Source organism: Dreissena polymorpha, chromosome 9 (assembly GCF_020536995.1).
Source record: "Dreissena polymorpha isolate Duluth1 chromosome 9, UMN_Dpol_1.0, whole genome shotgun sequence".
Classification (NCBI taxonomy): domain Eukaryota; kingdom Metazoa; phylum Mollusca; class Bivalvia; order Myida; family Dreissenidae; genus Dreissena; species Dreissena polymorpha.
In genome coordinates, this window is record NC_068363.1 from 23,916,490 (window position 1) to 23,937,603 (window position 21,114).

At 46.6% G+C, this 21,114-nt stretch overlaps 1 protein-coding gene across 1 annotated transcript in view; it reads right to left on the minus strand.

Moving 5' to 3' along the window:
- Positions 1-494: 494 nt before the first annotated feature.
- Positions 495-21,114, minus strand: part of LOC127845422 (thymus-specific serine protease-like) — a 34,567-nt gene continuing 13,947 nt past the window's right edge. Inside the window, exons 8-12 of the mRNA XM_052376323.1 lie at positions 6,350-6,503; positions 5,813-5,960; positions 5,165-5,350; positions 3,377-3,525; positions 495-1,496 (exon numbers count right to left, since the gene is read on the minus strand). Of these exons, the coding sequence (XP_052232283.1) occupies positions 1,440-1,496; positions 3,377-3,525; positions 5,165-5,350; positions 5,813-5,960; positions 6,350-6,503 (694 nt within the window). The 3' untranslated portion in view covers positions 495-1,439. The remainder of the gene's footprint in view (positions 1,497-3,376; positions 3,526-5,164; positions 5,351-5,812; positions 5,961-6,349; positions 6,504-21,114) is intronic.

The window sequence follows — 21,114 nt, forward strand, 5'->3', positions numbered from 1 at the left end:
GTATTGTGTATGGAACCTTTGGGACAGTTCTTATTATAAAACGAGTTTAAAACAAGAGCTGTGTTTGTTAAACACAATGCCCCCTATTGCGCGACTTTGAAGCCATATATTTGACCTTGAAGGATGACCTTGACCTTTCACCACTCAAAATGTGCAGCTTCATGAGATACACATGCATGCCAAAAATCAAATTGCTTTCTTGAATATTGCAAAAGTTATGACCAAGGTTTAATTTTTGAGACAGACACGCACATACAACGACAGACAGGCTTAAAACAATATACCCCCGATCATTCGATCCGGGGGCATAAAAACAACATTTGGAATAAGAAAGAACTAGCATTTAAATGCCCGAAAATTCTGAGGCTCTATTAGCCTAATGTTGGGTAAATTGTTGCAGTTTTAATTTATATAAAACATCAATCATATAACAACAATTTTCGGTTCAACTGAACAACATAACCAGAAAAACAAATAAAAACTATAAAAAGACCAATATTATAACTATTTATTTCAAATAAGCACAAAAATATAAAGCAAACAAAAATGTGATCTTTTAAGTAAATAAGTTTGTGAAGTATCACATTTGTTTTTATGGCATTACTATAAGGCATATGTCATGGGAAAAAATAAAATATTTCTACTGACTTAAATACATTTGACACAAATAGTAATGACTAACGGCAAACAGAAACGATTCTATCCTACTGGATTGAGGGATATCACACTTATTTTTCGCTGTTTTGATAGACAAACATCAATGAACTTTATTTGCACAGTTTCATACAACAGGTACATAAATGTTTTGTACATATAACTCTATGTGAAAATAGACATAATATGGACATACAACCTTATTCTGTACACAATAAATATTCTACTGCATGTAAACCTTTGTATCTTCTACACTATAGTATGTAACCATATTGGCTACATTTAATAGACTGTCAAACAAGACGCCTAGAAAATATATGAAAAATATTGTTTGTTTTTTACAAAAATCATACTTTCATTGGAAAGTCATAGTTTTAAGATAAAAACCATTATATTAATTATTAAGTTAAGGTAAGTGTTTGGAGGCACGTAATTTTGGGGAGAATTTCAGACATTTTACTGACAAAAAGACTTAAGTTTTTGTTGACTGATAATGTCACATTTGGTCACTTTCAGCAAACCGGGCTTAATACATATGTAGAAAGCATCCCCCCAGTTATGACTGTGAAGCCCACAGAGGCTAATCAGGGCCTGCACAGGCTTATCAGGGAGGACACTTTCCGCTAAGTCTAGATTTTCATTTTGAAGAGACTTCCTTTAAAAAAAATGGAAAAAGGATCTTATACATTTATTAAGCCCTGTTTTCCCAGATTGAGTCTGAATGGAGGAAGCAGCAATATTTCATCTGTAAACATAATGACACTTTAGGGGCGCCGTGTGGGTGTCTAGGGCTTCCTTCTCACGGCATCTTCAAGGAATTGCGCAACAAGTCCGGCAATCTCCTGAAAGTGATAAGGAAAAAATCATTTTTCATCTCATCTTAAAATTTAATTGGAAAACTGGGCTGAATGTATGCATAGAATGTCATCCCAGATAAGCCTGTGCATTTTGCACAGGCTAATTGGGGAAAAAACATTTTGCTTTGATGAAATTGTTCATTTAAAAAAAATCTTTCTTGACAAAAATTCAGTCCAGGCTTAAAGTTTCATTCTTGATAGCCTGCGCGGACTGCACAGGCTTATCTAGCATGACACTTTGAGAACAAGTATTAAGCCAGTTTTTCCTGAGCAAGGCTAAATTGATCATCTAAACCTCATACAAAATAGAAGTTGTCATGGGCTAAGGAAGATGACATGGAGATCATGTAGTTTTCTGAATTTGGTCGATAGCATTGATCATCCAGTCAGTAAACCCTTTACCACTTAGAACCGTATTTTGACGCATTTGTAGTCCCATAGAAAGTTACATTTAATTTAATACCATTTTTACTAAATTTAAGATTTAAAGGCTTTATTTCCAACCATTAGTTACTGATGAGCAGCAAACTCAGAGTAACTCGCGGTCTGTTCAGGTTTTATGCTGGTTGCAAAAGCCATTTTTGCTTAGCTTCTTACGGGGGAAAAGGTTAAGCAGGTCCTTCAAAAATGACATCAATCAGATCAATAAGATGATGTCTGTATATACAGATTTGTAAGATTATGCGATGTCTGTATATACAGATTTGTAAGATTATGTGATGTCTGTATATACAGATTTGTAAGATTATGTGATGTCTGTATATACAGATTTGTAAGATTATGTGATGTCTGTATATACAGATTTGTAAGATTATGTGATGTCTGTATATACAGATTTGTAAGATTATGTTCAAAATAAGTAAATGGTGGAAGAGATAGTGTACACTGTTAAATAAATGTCACAAAAATTTATGTTAAATATGGTACATCTTAAGCTTATAAATGTTATTCTGTTTATTATTTCTAAGAACAAATGGAACTTCCTAAGACAAGTGTGTTTCAGAGCTTTTTAATGAGCTAACACTGGGTCACTGAAAATCTCTTAAATTAAAAAACTTTCCAGCTTCAAAGTAAATTTAAAATGGCCATATTCAACCAGCATAAAACAAGAACAGCCTGCAAGTAAACCACAGTCTGTTCAGGTTTTAAGCTGTTCTCTGCTCATCAGTATCTTAGGGTTGAATATGAAGCCTTGAAAGCATAAATCAGGTAAGAAAGGCCTTTATTTTAAAAGATTCTTTAAGGGACAACAAACATATCAAATTGGAAATCTGAGTGGAAATGGGTTATCCCCCACTATGTCACTGATAATTTGTTAAAATATTTGTGTTATGAGTCGATTGCTTAGGTAAGTTTTACAATACGCACTTGTAAAAATAAACATAACAATGTTTTTCTAACAAACAAATAGATCTAGTTTTTAGTGAATCAAACCTCATTTTCTTTATTTCAAACTGATGTAATTTTATAACGAAAAAATATAATAATAATTGACAGTAAAATATATTAATAATTTAAAATAACATATAACATGCTTTCAATGCAATTGAGGTTAATAAAGAGGTTTAAATTAACCACTACTCACAATTAGTGAAAAATCATTATTTTTTCTGTGAGTTCATCCATGAATATGTTAAATTGATGAGTGTGTTAAACACAACATAAAATGACCAATGCAAGCTCACTTTGTATCAAAGATTTGAAACCAACAAATGTCCTTGTCCATGAAAATTTAATTAAAAAAAAATCTTGTAATTAAATACTGGCCAATATAAATGATTATACAGTTTCAACATGGAAAATCACGACCCTTATGCAAACAATGAGGCAATTGTATTTTCAGGTTATAGACCACACAACTCTACCTGTCTAGCCGCCGAAAGTGCCGCTGGGTCTGAATCTCTGGCTGTGCCAAGGTCGGCACAGTGGGCTGTGCCAGGAATGAAGACGGCGTACTGGTGAAGTGCTGTCTGATTGGTCAGGATGCTCAGCCAGTGCCAGGGGTCGATTGATCCTGCAACATTTCATGAAGGCTTAACTTTTCACTGTTTATGACAACTTTCAGACATAAATATATTTTATTAAATGTTACTTAAAAACGTTTTTGAACAAGAACTGTCACCATAGGATGACATATTCCCCCTATAAACGCTTTGATAGAAGTTATGAGCATTTTTCGAAACCTAAACGCAGATTTTGAAACATAAACAAGGACCCTAAGTTCAAGGTCAAGGTCACATGGGTCAAAATTTGTGTGCATATGGAAAGGCCTTGTCCATATACACATGCATACCAAATATGAAGGTTACATCTGAAGCGACATAGAAGCTATGAGCATTTTTCGAAACCTAAACGCAAAGTGTGACGGACAGACAGACGGACGGACAGTGCAATCACTATATGCCCTCCTTCGATGGGCATACAAATTCATAATTTGTTGACAATACATAGTTTTGCCCAAAGCATGCACTCAAAAGCATAATAGAAACATTAAAAACAAGAATACAGAAATTAATGATTTTTTTACACCTGAAATAACATTTTCTAGTTAACCTGTACACTTGATTGATTAAGCAAATTACACAGTGAACTGGTATATGAAGATAAATACTTTGATGTAATTTATGTCGTTAAATTCCTATTTACTTCATAGAATTACCAAACTATAAATAGTTTCTTAACAATTTTAAATCAAACATTTCTGAAGATATACCATTATTAACAAACCATTATTATTGTACTGCAGATTTTAATGGCTGCCTAGCATTTATCTGTGTAATTGGAAGGATCCAGAGTTTCTGGAACAACAGACAGATGGGGGACATACAAAAGTGAAATAATAAGCATATATTCCCCATATTGCCCACTTATTGTGTTTCATCATCCTAGCCTAAGTACAGTTTGAGTAGTTGCAGGATCCAGATATTAGTTGTCTCTTATTTCTGTAAGCATAGCAACCTCAGTTTGTGTTTGATAAAACTGAAATAAGCAGCTGCACATTTCACATACCAAGCTTCATCACATCCCAAGTTTCAGTAACCTTAACCCTTTCTCACTCAGAAACCAAAAGAAAATGTGCCAACAGCAAACAAACAGAACAGCCTGCGAGTAACTCGCAGTCTGTTCATGATTTATGCTGTTTGCTGCTCATCAGTAACTAAGGGGTTGGAAATGAAGCCTTAAAAACTTAAATCTAGAAAGAAAGGTTTTTAATTAAATTTAACTTTTTAAGGGACTACAAACGCGTCAAAATACGTATCTAAGTGGTAAAGAGTCAAGTATTTTTCAAGTTATAATGTTTACCAGATTCAGACACAATGAAATAACAGACTGGGGATATCCTGTAAACCTTGATATTTCCATGGTGTAATGATTATGGTGTCCGCCTTGCTACCGGGAGGTCGCGGGTTCAATCCCCATTGTAGAAGCGTTTTTCAGAGCTCCCCCAAAGATACCAAGTACTGGCTCTAGGCCCAGGAAATGGACTCAAGAGAGTTTTAAATAAGTAGTAAGTAACTACAATGCAATCAAGCTTAAATAAATAGTTTTAAACTAAACCTATAGTCCCCTACCGTTAAAGGGGACTTAAAATATAATGAAATACGCACATGTGAAATGCAATACCAAATAATGACATGCTATAATGTACTAACCATTTACGAAGACAATCTTTGACTGCTGAGTTCGATTTCCCCCGTAGTAGTCGTTAGTGAACTGGACGTCAACGTCGACATCTGCAGGATTTATCTTGAAAATTTTCTGACAGATCTGGAGATCACTGTACGCCAGAGACATCTGCTTGGAGAATGGGCAGTCAGTGTTGGCATCACACGTCTGATCTACAAAGACAAACAAAAAACACATTATTAAATAAAAGAATAATTGGTTATGCCAGATTGCAGAGTTTTTACTATCCTGAGAACTGCTGTATGCTGAACTTTTGTTCTTGGAAAACAGGCATCATATGTTTGAAGTAAAACTATAATGTTGAAATGTAATGATAGAAAAAATAGCAGGGTTTTTGTAAATGATGTAAATGGCAGATTGCTTTGTTTTACAGGGAATTGTTGTGCGACAGGGACATCTGCATGGATAACAGTTTATGTAAAAATTGCATATCTGGTCTTAGAAAAAATCAATATGTGATTTGAATGCCTGACAGTAGAGATTTGCTGGGCAATACGGAAATGCTGAATACAGGCCTGCTGAATATCAAACTGCTCAATACAGAATTGATGAAAACAAAAGTGCTCAATACAGAGCAGCTGAATGAAAAACTCATTAGCATAAATGTCACTTACAATATCCGAACTGCGAGCACGTCTGGTACGTCCACTGTCTCTCCCCGGCCCCCATGGCGGCCCTATCTACTGTCGTGTTACTCATCATGGCTGTATAGTTCATGTAGGAGTTGTCAACACACGTCTCGTTACTCATAGCCATGTACTCCTGAATAAAATAGAGAGTTGTGAGTACCCAAAAGGCCCATGCCGTTTTTTGTTTTTTTTAGAGATTTCTCAATACGCACTTTTATGTGAAAGTTGGAAAAACATGTCATAAATTAAGGAAATTGTGGAAATAACTATCATTCGAAAGATAACTTTACATTTCACAGGAATAATAACACCTTAGCATGAAAACAATGACATAATTCTACAAATGTTTAGTCCGGAATTGCTGACAATATTTAATTCACTGTATTCATATTCTGCCAAAAATCACCGAAGTCAACAACACAGTTGTTGTACCTTGTTCCGTGCCACAAGGTTGGTTTAGGGACAGACAAAGGGCAATAATTCTGCCAAAAATCACTGAAGGCAAAACCACAGTTGTTGTACCTTGTTCAGTGCCACGAGGTTGGTGTACGGGTTGCTGGTAGAGGTCATTACTTCACACACATGTGAGATGTTCTGGCCTGGAATCTCATTGTTGTACTGCACCACCCCCATGATGTTTCCAGCAAGGTTAGAAACAAACTGGACTGTGTCCTCCCTGGAAAAATGTTGTGTTTTACTTAATTTTTTGCATGCTCCAGCTTGATTTTAGTTGGACAATATATGAGCCGCGCTCTGGAAAAATGGGGCCTAATGCATGTGCATAAAGTGTTGTCCCAGATTACCCTGTGCAATTCGTGCAGGCTGATAAGGGACAACAATTTCCCCCTACACTTGTTTTTGGCTAAGAAGAAATTTCCTTTAAACAAAAAATACCAAAAATAATGAAAATGTCATTTCTAAATAGACTTTGCAGACTGCAAATGCTTATCTGGGACAACATATTACATGTATGTGCTTGCATTAAGCACTTTTATCCCTGAACAAGGCACAAATACCACAGGCAGCTGAGCAATCCTTATGTTAGCTTAAACATATCCATTTGAGCTTGATTGAATCGAAAGCCAAAAGCTTATTTAAATTCTCTCGAGACTATTTCCTGGGTTGAACCAACACCTGGTGTCTCTTGAGGATATCTTAAGAACACAACCGGAGTGAGGATTGAACCTGTGACCTCCTTGTCACACTAGGGACACCACACCATATCACTGTGCTACGCCAACCTCCTTGTCACACTAGGGACACCACACCATATCACTGTGCTACGCCAACCTCCTTGTCACACTAGGGACACCACACCATATCACTGTGCTACGCCAACCTCCTTGTCACACTAGGGACACCACACCATATCACTGTGCTACGCCAACCTCCTTGTCACACTAGGGACACCACACCATACCACTGTGCTACGCCAACCTCCTTGTCACACTAGGGACACCACACCATATCACTGTGCTACGCCAACCTCCTTGTCACACTAGGGACACCACACCATACCACTGTGCTACGCTAGGGACACCACACCATATCACTGTGCTACGCTAGGGACACCACACCATATCACTGTGCTACGCTAGGGACACCACACCATACCGCTGTGCTACGCTAGGGACACCACACCATATCACTGTGCTACGCTAGGGACACCACACCATACCGCTGTGCTACGCTAGGGACACCACACCATACCACTGTGCTACGCCAACCTCCTTGTCACACTAGGGACACCACACCATATCACTGTGCTACGCCAACCTCCTTGTCACACTAGGGACACCACACCATACCACTGTGCTACGCTAGGGACACCACACCATATCACTGTGCTACGCTAGGGACACCACACCATATCACTGTGCTACGCTAGGGACACCACACCATATCACTGTGCTACGCTAGGGACACCACACCATATCACTGTGCTACGCTAGGGACACCACACCATATCACTGTGCTACACTAGGGACACCACACCATATCACTGTGCTACACTAGGGACACCACACCATATCACTGTGCTACACTAGGGACACCACACCATATCACTGTGCTACGCTAGGGACACCACACCATATCACTGTGCTACGCTAGGGACACCACACCATATCACTGTGCTACGCTAGGGACACCACACCATATCACTGTGCTACGCTAGGGACACCACACCATATCACTGTGCTACGCTAGGGACACCACACCATATCACTGTGCTACGCTAGGGACACCACACCATATCACTGTGCTACACTAGGGACACCACACCATATCACTGTGCTACGCTAGGGACACCACACCATATCACTGTGCTACGCTAGGGACACCACACCATATCACTGTGCTACACTAGGGACACCACACCATATCACTGTGCTACGCTAGGGACACCACACCATATCACTGTGCTACACTAGGGACACCACACCATATCACTGTGCTACGCTAGGGACACCACACCATATCACTGTGCTATGCTAGGGACACCACACCATATCACTGTGCTACGCTAGGGACACCACACCATATCACTGTGCTACACTAGGGACACCACACCATATCACTGTGCTACGCTAGGGACACCACACCATATCACTGTGCTACACTAGGGACACCACACCATACCACTGTGCTACACTAGGGACACCACACCATATCACTGTGCTACACTAGGGACACCACACCCATATCACTGTGCTACACTAGGGACACCACACCATACCACTGTGCTACACTAGGGACACCACACCATATCACTGTGCTACACTAGGGACACCACACCATATCACTGTGCTACACTAGGGACACCACACCATACCACTGTGCTACACTAGGGACACCACACCATACCGCTGTGCTACACTAGGGACACCACACCATATCACTGTGCTACACTAGGGACACCACACCATACCACTGTGCTACACTAGGGACACCACACCATACCGCTGTGCTACACTAGGGACACCACACCATACCACTGTGCTACACTAGGGACACCACACCATACCACTGTGCTACACTAGGGACACCACACCATATCACTGTGCTACACTAGGGACACCACACCATACCACTGTGCTACACTAGGGACACCACACCATATCACTGTGCTACGCTAGGGACACCACACCATATCACTGTGCTACACTAGGGACACCACACCATATCACTGTGCTACACTAGGGACACCACACCATATCACTGTGCTACACTAGGGACACCACACCATATCACTGTGCTACACTAGGGACACCACACCATACCGCTGTGCTACACTAGGGACACCACACCATACCACTGTGCTACGCTAGGGACACCACACCATATCACTGTGCTACACTAGGGACACCACACCATATCACTGTGCTACACTAGGGACACCACACCATATCACTGTGCTACACTAGGGACACCACACCATATCACTGTGCTACACTAGGGACACCACACCATACCGCTGTGCTACACTAGGGACACCACACCATACCACTGTGCTACGCTAGGGACACCACACCATATCACTGTGCTACACTAGGGACACCACACCATATCACTGTGCTACACTAGGGACACCACACCATATCACTGTGCTACACTAGGGACACCACACCATATCACTGTGCTACGCTAGGGACACCACACCATACCGCTGTGCTACGCTAGGGACACCACACCATATCACTGTGCTACACTAGGGACACCACACCATACCGCTGTGCTACACTAGGGACACCACACCATATCACTGTGCTACACTAGGGACACCACACCATACCACTGTGCTACACTAGGGACACCACACCATATCACTGTGCTACACTAGGGACACCACACCATATCACTGTGCTACACTAGGGACACCACACCATATCACTGTGCTACACTAGGGACACCACACCATACCGCTGTGCTACACTAGGGACACCACACCATATCACTGTGCTACACTAGGGACACCACACCATATCACTGTGCTACACTAGGGACACCACACCATATCACTGTGCTACACTAGGGACACCACACCATATCACTGTGCTACACTAGGGACACCACACCATATCACTGTGCTACACTAGGGACACCACACCATATCACTGTGCTACACTAGGGACACCACACCATACCGCTGTGCTACACTAGGGACACCACACCATACCACTGTGCTACGCTAGGGACACCACACCATATCACTGTGCTACACTAGGGACACCACACCATATCACTGTGCTACACTAGGGACACCACACCATATCACTGTGCTACACTAGGGACACCACACCATATCACTGTGCTACACTAGGGACACCACACCATATCACTGTGCTACACTAGGGACACCACACCATATCACTGTGCTACACTAGGGACACCACACCATATCACTGTGCTACACTAGGGACACCACACCATATCACTGTGCTACACTAGGGACACCACACCATACCGCTGTGCTACACTAGGGACACCACACCATACCACTGTGCTACGCTAGGGACACCACACCATATCACTGTGCTACACTAGGGACACCACACCATATCACTGTGCTACACTAGGGACACCACACCATATCACTGTGCTACACTAGGGACACCACACCATATCACTGTGCTACACTAGGGACACCACACCATATCACTGTGCTACACTAGGGACACCACACCATATCACTGTGCTACACTAGGGACACCACACCATACCACTGTGCTACACTAGGGACACCACACCATATCACTGTGCTACACTAGGGACACCACACCATATCACTGTGCTACACTAGGGACACCACACCATATCACTGTGCTACACTAGGGACACCACACCATATCACTGTGCTACACTAGGGACACCACACCATACCGCTGTGCTACACTAGGGACAACACACCATATCACTGTGCTACGCTAGGGACACCACACCATATCACTGTGCTACGCTAGGGACACCACACCATATCACTGTGCTACACTAGGGACACCACACCATATCACTGTGCTACACTAGGGACACCACACCATATCACTGTGCTACGCTAGGGACACCACACCATATCACTGTGCTACACTAGGGACACCACACCATATCACTGTGCTACACTAGGGACACCACACCATATCACTGTGCTACACTAGGGACACCACACCATATCACTGTGCTACGCTAGGGACACCACACCATATCACTGTGCTACACTAGGGACACCACACCATATCACTGTGCTACACTAGGGACAACACACCATATCACTGTGCTACGCTAGGGACACCACACCATATCACTGTGCTACACTAGGGACACCACACCATATCACTGTGCTACGCTAGGGACACCACACCATATCACTGTGCTACACTAGGGACACCACACCATATCACTGTGCTACACTAGGGACAACACACCATATCACTGTGCTACACTAGGGACACCACACCATATCACTGTGCTACACTAGGGACACCACACCATATCACTGTGCTACACTAGGGACAACACACCATATCACTGTGCTACGCTAGGGACACCACACCATATCACTGTGCTACACTAGGGACACCACACCATATCACTGTGCTACACTAGGGACAACACACCATATCACTGTGCTACACTAGGGACACCACACCATATCACTGTGCTACACTAGGGACACCACACCATATCACTGTGCTACACTAGGGACACCACACCATATCACTGTGCTACACTAGGACACCACACCATATCACTGTGCTACACTAGGGACACCACACCATATCACTGTGCTACACTAGGGACACCACACCATATCACTGTGCTACACTAGGGACACCACACCATATCACTGTGCTACACTAGGGACACCACACCATATCACTGTGCTACACTAGGGACACCACACCATACCGCTGTGCTACACTAGGGACACCACACCATACCGCTGTGCTACACTAGGGACACCACACCATATCACTGTGCTACACTAGGGACAACACACCATATCACTGTGCTACACTAGGGACACCACACCATATCACTGTGCTACACTAGGGACACCACACCATACCGCTGTGCTACACTAGGGACACCACACCATATCACTGTGCTACACTAGGGACACCACACCATATCACTGTGCTACACTAGGGACAACACACCATATCACTGTGCTACACTAGGGACACCACACCATATCACTGTGCTACACTAGGGACAACACACCATATCACTGTGCTACACTAGGGACACCACACCATATCACTGTGCTACACTAGGGACACCACACCATATCACTGTGCTACGCTAGGGACACCACACCATATCACTGTGCTACACTAGGGACACCACACCATATCACTGTGCTACACTAGGGACACCACACCATATCACTGTGCTACGCTAGGGACACCACACCATATCACTGTGCAACACTAGGGACAACACACCATATCACTGTGCTACGCTAGGGACACCACACCATATCACTGTGCAACACTAGGGACAACACACCATATCACTGTGCTACACTAGGGACACCACACCATATCACTGTGCTACACTAGGGACAACACACCATATCACTGTGCTACACTAGGGACACCACACCATATCACTGTGCTACACTAGGGACAACACACCATATCACTGTGCTACACTAGGGACACCACACCATATCACTGTGCTACGCTAGGGACACCACACCATATCACTGTGCTACGCTAGGGACACCACACCATATCACTGTGCTACACTAGGGACACCACACCATATCACTGTGCTACACTAGGGACACCACACCATATCACTGTGCTACACTAGGGACACCACACCATATCACTGTGCTACGCTAGGGACACCACACCATATCACTGTGCTACACTAGGGACAACACACCATATCACTGTGCTACACTAGGGACACCACACCATATCACTGTGCTACACTAGGGACACCACACCATATCACTGTGCTACGCTAGGGACACCACACCATATCACTGTGCTACACTAGGGACACCACACCATATCACTGTGCTACACTAGGGACAACACACCATATCACTGTGCTACACTAGGGACACCACACCATATCACTGTGCTACACTAGGGACACCACACCATATCACTGTGCTACACTAGGGACACCACACCATATCACTGTGCTACACTAGGGACACCACACCATATCACTGTGCTACGCTAGGGACACCACACCATATCACTGTGCTACACTAGGGACACCACACCATATCACTGTGCTACGCTAGGGACACCACACCATACCGCTGTGCTACACTAGGGACACCACACCATATCACTGTGCTACACTAGGGACACCACACCATACCGCTGTGCTACACTAGGGACACCACACCATATCACTGTGCTACACTAGGGACACCACACCATACCCTTGTCACACTAGGGACACCACACCATACCGCTGTGCTACACTAGGGACACCACACCATATCACTGTGCTACACTAGGGACACCACACCATATCACTGTGTCACACTAGGGACACCACACCATATCACTGTGCTACGCTAGGGACACCACACCATACCGCTGTGCTACACTAGGGACACCACACCATATCACTGTGCTACACTAGGGACACCACACCATACCGCTGTGCTACACTAGGGACACCACACCATATCACTGTGCTACACTAGGGACACCACACCATACCCTTGTCACACTAGGGACACCACACCATACCGCTGTGCTACACTAGGGACACCACACCATATCACTGTGCTACACTAGGGACACCACACCATACCGCTGTGCTACACTAGGGACACCACACCATACCCTTGTCACACTAGGGACACCACACCATACCGCTGTGCTACACTAGGGACACCACACCATATCACTGTGCTACACTAGGGACACCACACCATACCACTGTGCTACACTAGGGACACCACACCATATCACTGTGCTACACTAGGGACACCACACCATACCGCTGTGCTACACTAGGGACACCACACCATACCGCTGTGCTACGCTAGGGACACCACACCATACCGCTGTGCTACACTAGGGACACCACACCATACCGCTGTGCTACACTAGGGACACCACACCATACCGCTGTGCTACACTAGGGACACCACACCATACCGCTGTGCTACACTAGGGACACCACACCATACCGCTGTGCTACGCCAACCTCCTTGTCACACTAGGGACACCACACCATACCGCTGTGCTACGCTAGGGACACCACACCATACCGCTGTGCTACGCCAACCTCCTTGTCACACTAGGGACACCACACCATACCGCTGTGCTACGCCAACCTCCTTGTCACACTAGGGACACCACACCATACCGCTGTGCTACGCTAGGGACACCACACCATACCGCTGTGCTACGCTAGGGACACCACACCATACCGCTGTGCTACGCTAGGGACACCACACCATACCGCTGTGCTACGCTAGGGACACCACACCATACCGCTGTGCTACGCTAGGGACACCACACCATACCGCTGTGCTACGCTAGGGACACCACACCATACCGCTGTGCTACGCCAACCTCCTTGTCACACTAGGGACACCACACCATACCGCTGTGCTACGCTAGGGACACCACACCATACCGCTGTGCTACGCCAACCTCCTTGTCACACTAGGGACACCACACCATACCGCTGTGCTACGCCAACCTCCTTGTCACACTAGGGACACCACACCATACCGCTGTGCTACGCCAACCTCCTTGTCACACTAGGGACACCACACCATACCGCTGTGCTACGCCAACCTCCTTGTCACACTAGGGACACCACACCATACCGCTGTGCTACGCCAACCTCCTTGTCACACTAGGGACACCACACCATACCGCTGTGCTACGCCAACCTCCTTGTCACACTAGGGACACCACACCATACCGCTGTGCTACGCTAGGGACACCACACCATATCACTGTGCTACACTAGGGACACCACACCATATCACTGTGCTACGCTAGGGACACCACACCATATCACTGTGTCACACTAGGGACACCACACCATATCACTGTGCTACGCTAGGGACACCACACCATATCACTGTGCTACACTAGGGACACCACACCATATCACTGTGCTACACTAGGGACACCACACCATATCACTGTGCTACACTAGGGACACCACACCATATCACTGTGCTACACTAGGGACACCACACCATATCACTGTGTCACACTAGGGACACCACACCATATCACTGTGCTACGCTAGGGACACCACACCATATCACTGTGCTACACTAGGGACACCACACCATATCACTGTGCTACACTAGGGACACCACACCATATCACTGTGCTACACTAGGGACACCACACCATACCACTGTGCTACACTAGGGACACCACACCATACCACTGTGCTACGCTAGGGACACCACACCATATCACTGTGCTACACTAGGGACACCACACCATATCACTGTGCTACACTAGGGACACCACACCATACCACTGTGCTACGCTAGGGACACCACACCATACCACTGTGCTACACTAGGGACACCACACCATACCACTGTGCTACACTAGGGACACCACACCATATCACTGTGCTACACTAGGGACACCACACCATATCACTGTGTCACACTAGGGACACCACACCATATCACTGTGCTACGCTAGGGACACCACACCATATCACTGTGCTACACTAGGGACACCACACCATACCACTGTGCTACACTAGGGACACCACACCATATCACTGTGTCACACTAGGGACACCACACCATATCACTGTGCTACACTAGGGACACCACACCATATCACTGTGCTACACTAGGGACACCACACCATATCACTGTGCTACGCTAGGGACACCACACCATATCACTGTGCTACACTAGGGACACCACACCATACCACTGTGCTACACTAGGGACACCACACCATATCACTGTGTCACACTAGGGACACCACACCATATCACTGTGCTACACTAGGGACACCACACCATATCACTGTGCTACACTAGGGACACCACACCATATCACTGTGCTACGCTAGGGACACCACACCATACCACTGTGCTACACTAGGGACACCACACCATATCACTGTGCTACGCTAGGGACACCACACCATACCACTGTGCTACACTAGGGACACCACACCATATCACTGTGCTACGCTAGGGACACCACACCATATCACTGTGCTACACTAGGGACACCACACCATATCACTGTGCTACACTAGGGACACCACACCATATCACTGTGCTACACTAGGGACACCACACCATACCACTGTGCTACACTAGGGACACCACACCATATCACTGTGCTACACTAGGGACACCACACCATATCACTGTGCTACACTAGGGACACCACACCATATCACTGTGCTACACTAGGGACACCACACCATATCACTGTGCTACACTAGGGACACCACACCATATCACTGTGCTACACTAGGGACACCACACCATACCGCTGTGCTACACTAGGGACACCACACCATATCACTGTGCTACACTAGGGACACCACACCATATCACTGTGCTACACTAGGGACACCACACCATATCACTGTGCTACACTAGGGACACCACACCATACCACTGTGTTACACTAGGGACACCACACCATACCGCTGTGCTACACTAGGGACACCACACCATATCACTGTGCTACACTAGGGACACCACACCATATCACTGTGCTACACTAGGGACACCACACCATACCGCTGTGCTACACTAGGGACACCACACCATATCACTGTGCTACACTAGGGACACCACACCATACCACTGTGCTACACTAGGGACACCACACCATATCACTGTGCTACACTAGGGACACCACACCATATCACTGTGCTACACTAGGGACACCACACCATATCACTGTGCTACGCTAGGGACACCACACCATACCACTGTGCTACACTAGGGACACCACACCATACCGCTGTGCTACACTAGGGACACCACACCATATCACTGTGCTACACTAGGGACACCACACCATATCACTGTGCTACACTAGGGACACCACACCATACCACTGTGCTACACTAGGGACACCACACCATATCACTGTGCTACACTAGGGACACCACACCATACCGCTGTGCTACACTAGGGACACCACACCATATCACTGTGCTACACTAGGGACACCACACCATACCGCTGTGCTACACTAGGGACACCACACCATACCACTGTGTTACACTAGGGACACCACACCATATCACTGTGCTACACTAGGGACACCACACCATATCACTGTGCTACACTAGGGACACCACACCATACCACTGTGTTACACTAGGGACACCACACCATACCGCTGTGCTACACTAGGGACACCACACCATATCACTGTGCTACACTAGGGACACCACACCATATCACTGTGCTACACTAGGGACACCACACCATACCGCTGTGCTACACTAGGGACACCACACCATATCACTGTGCTACACTAGGGACACCACACCATACCACTGTGCTACACTAGGGACACCACACCATATCACTGTGCTACACTAGGGACACCACACCATATCACTGTGCTACACTAGGGACACCACACCATATCACTGTGCTACGCTAGGGACACCACACCATACCACTGTGCTACACTAGGGACACCACACCATACCGCTGTGCTACACTAGGGACACCACACCATATCACTGTGCTACACTAGGGACACCACACCATATCACTGTGCTACACTAGGGACACCACACCATACCACTGTGCTACACTAGGGACACCACACCATATCACTGTGCTACACTAGGGACACCACACCATACCGCTGTGCTACACTAGGGACACCACACCATATCACTGTGCTACACTAGGGACACCACACCATACCGCTGTGCTACACTAGGGACACCACACCATACCACTGTGCTACACTAGGGACACCACACCATACCGCTGTGCTACGCTAGGGACACCACACCATACCACTGTGCTACACTAGGGACACCACACCATACCGCTGTGCTACACTAGGGACACCACACCATACCACTGTGCTACACTAGGGACACCACACCATATCACTGTGCTACACTAGGGACACCACACCATACCGCTGTGCTACACTAGGGACACCACACCATATCACTGTGCTACACTAGGGACACCACACCATATCACTGTGCTACACTAGGGACACCACACCATACCACTGTGCTACACTAGGGACACCACACCATATCACTGTGCTACACTAGGGACACCACACCATATCACTGTGCTACACTAGGGACACCACACCATACCACTGTGCTACACTAGGGACACCACACCATATCACTGTGCTACACTAGGGACACCACACCATATCACTGTGCTACACTAGGGACACCACACCATATCACTGTGCTACACTAGGGACACCACACCATACCACTGTGCTACACTAGGGACACCACACCATATCACTGTGCTACACTAGGGACACCACACCATATCACTGTGCTACACTAGGGACACCACACCATATCACTGTGCTACACTAGGGACACCACACCATATCACTGTGCTACACTAGGGACACCACACCATACCACTGTGCTACACTAGGGACACCACACCATATCACTGTGCTACACTAGGGACACCACACCATATCACTGTGCTACGCTAGGGACACCACACCATATCACTGTGCTACACTAGGGACACCACACCATACCACTGTGCTACACTAGGGACACCACACCATATCACTGTGCTACACTAGGGACACCACACCATATCACTGTGCTACACTAGGGACACCACACCATATCACTGTGCTACACTAGGGACACCACACCATATCACTGTGCTACACTAGGGACACCACACCATACCACTGTGCTACACTAGGGACACCACACCATATCACTGTGCTACACTAGGGACACCACACCATATCACTGTGCTACACTAGGGACACCACACCATATCACTGTGCTACACTAGGGACACCACACCATACCACTGTGCTACACTAGGGACACCACACCATATCACTGTGCTACACTAGGGACACCACACCATATCACTGTGCTACACTAGGGACACCACACCATATCACTGTGCTACACTAGGGACACCACACCATATCACTGTGCTACACTAGGGACACCACACCATATCACTGTGCTACACTAGGGACACCACACCATACCGCTGTGCTACACTAGGGACACCACACCATACCACTGTGCTACACTAGGGACACCACACCATACCACTGTGCTACACTAGGGACACCACACCATACCACTGTGCTACACTAGGGACACCACACCATACCACTGTGCTACACTAGGGACACCACACCATACCGCTGTGCTACACTAGGGACACCACACCATACCGCTGTGCTACACTAGGGACACCACACCATACCGCTGTGCTACACTAGGGACACCACACCATATCACTGTGCTACGCTAGGGACACCACACCATATCACTGTGCTACGCCAACCTCCTTGTCACACTAGGGACACCACACCATACCACTGTGCTACACTAGGGACACCACACCATACCGCTGTGCTACACTAGGGACACCACACCATACCGCTGTGCTACACTAGGGACACCACACCATACCGCTGTGCTACACTAGGGACACCACACCATACCACTGTGCTACGCTAGGGACACCACACCATATCACTGTGCTACACTAGGGACACCACACCATATAACTGTGCTACGCTAGGGACACCACACCATATCACTGTGCTACACTAGGGACACCACACCATACCACTGTGCTACACTAGGGACACCACACCATATCACTGTGCTACACTAGGGACACCACACCATATCACTGTGCTACACTAGGGACACCACACCATATCACTGTGCTACACTAGGGACACCACACCATATCACTGTGCTACACTAGGGACACCACACCATATCACTGTGCTACACTAGGGACACCACACCATATCACTGTGCTACGCTAGGGACACCACACCATACCGCTGTGCTACGCTAGGGACACCACACCATATCACTGTGCTACACTAGGGACACCACACCATACCGCTGTGCTACACTAGGGACACCACACCATATCACTGTGCTACACTAGGGACACCACACCATACCACTGTGCTACACTAGGGACACCACACCATATCACTGTGCTACACTAGGGACACCACACCATATCACTGTGCTACACTAGGGACACCACACCATATCACTGTGCTACACTAGGGACACCACACCATACCGCTGTGCTACACTAGGGACACCACACCATATCACTGTGCTACACTAGGGACACCACACCATATCACTGTGCTACACTAGGGACACCACACCATATCACTGTGCTACACTAGGGACACCACACCATATCACTGTGCTACACTAGGGACACCACACCATATCACTGTGCTATACTAGGGACACCACACCATATCACTGTGCTACGCCAACCTCCTTGTCACACTAGGGACACCACACCATATCACTGTGCTACACTAGGGACACCACACCATACCGCTGTGCTACACTAGGGACACCACACCATACCACTGTGCTACACTAGGGACACCACACCATATCACTGTGCTACGCTAGGGACACCACACCATATCACTGTGCTACGCTAGGGACACCACACCATACCGCTGTGCTACGCCAACCTCCTTGTCACACTAGGGACACCACACCATATCACTGTGCTACGCCAACCTCCTTGTCACACTAGGGACACCACACCATATCACTGTGCTACGCTAGGGACACCACACCATATCACTGTGCTACGCTAGGGACACCACACCATATCACTGTGCTACACTAGGGACACCACACCATACCACTGTGCTACACTAGGGACACCACACCATATCACTGTGCTACACTAGGGACACCACACCATATCACTGTGCTACACTAGGGACACCACACCATATCACTGTGCTACACTAGGGACACCACACCATATCACTGTGCTACACTAGGGACACCACACCATATCACTGTGCTACACTAGGGACACCACACCATACCACTGTGCTACACTAGGGACACCACACCATATCACTGTGCTACACTAGGGACACCACACCATATCACTGTGCTACACTAGGGACACCACACCATATCACTGTGCTACACTAGGGACACCACACCATACCACTGTGCTACGCTAGGGACACCACACCATATCACTGTGCTACGCTAGGGACACCACACCATATCACTGTGCTACGCCAACCTCCTTGTCACACT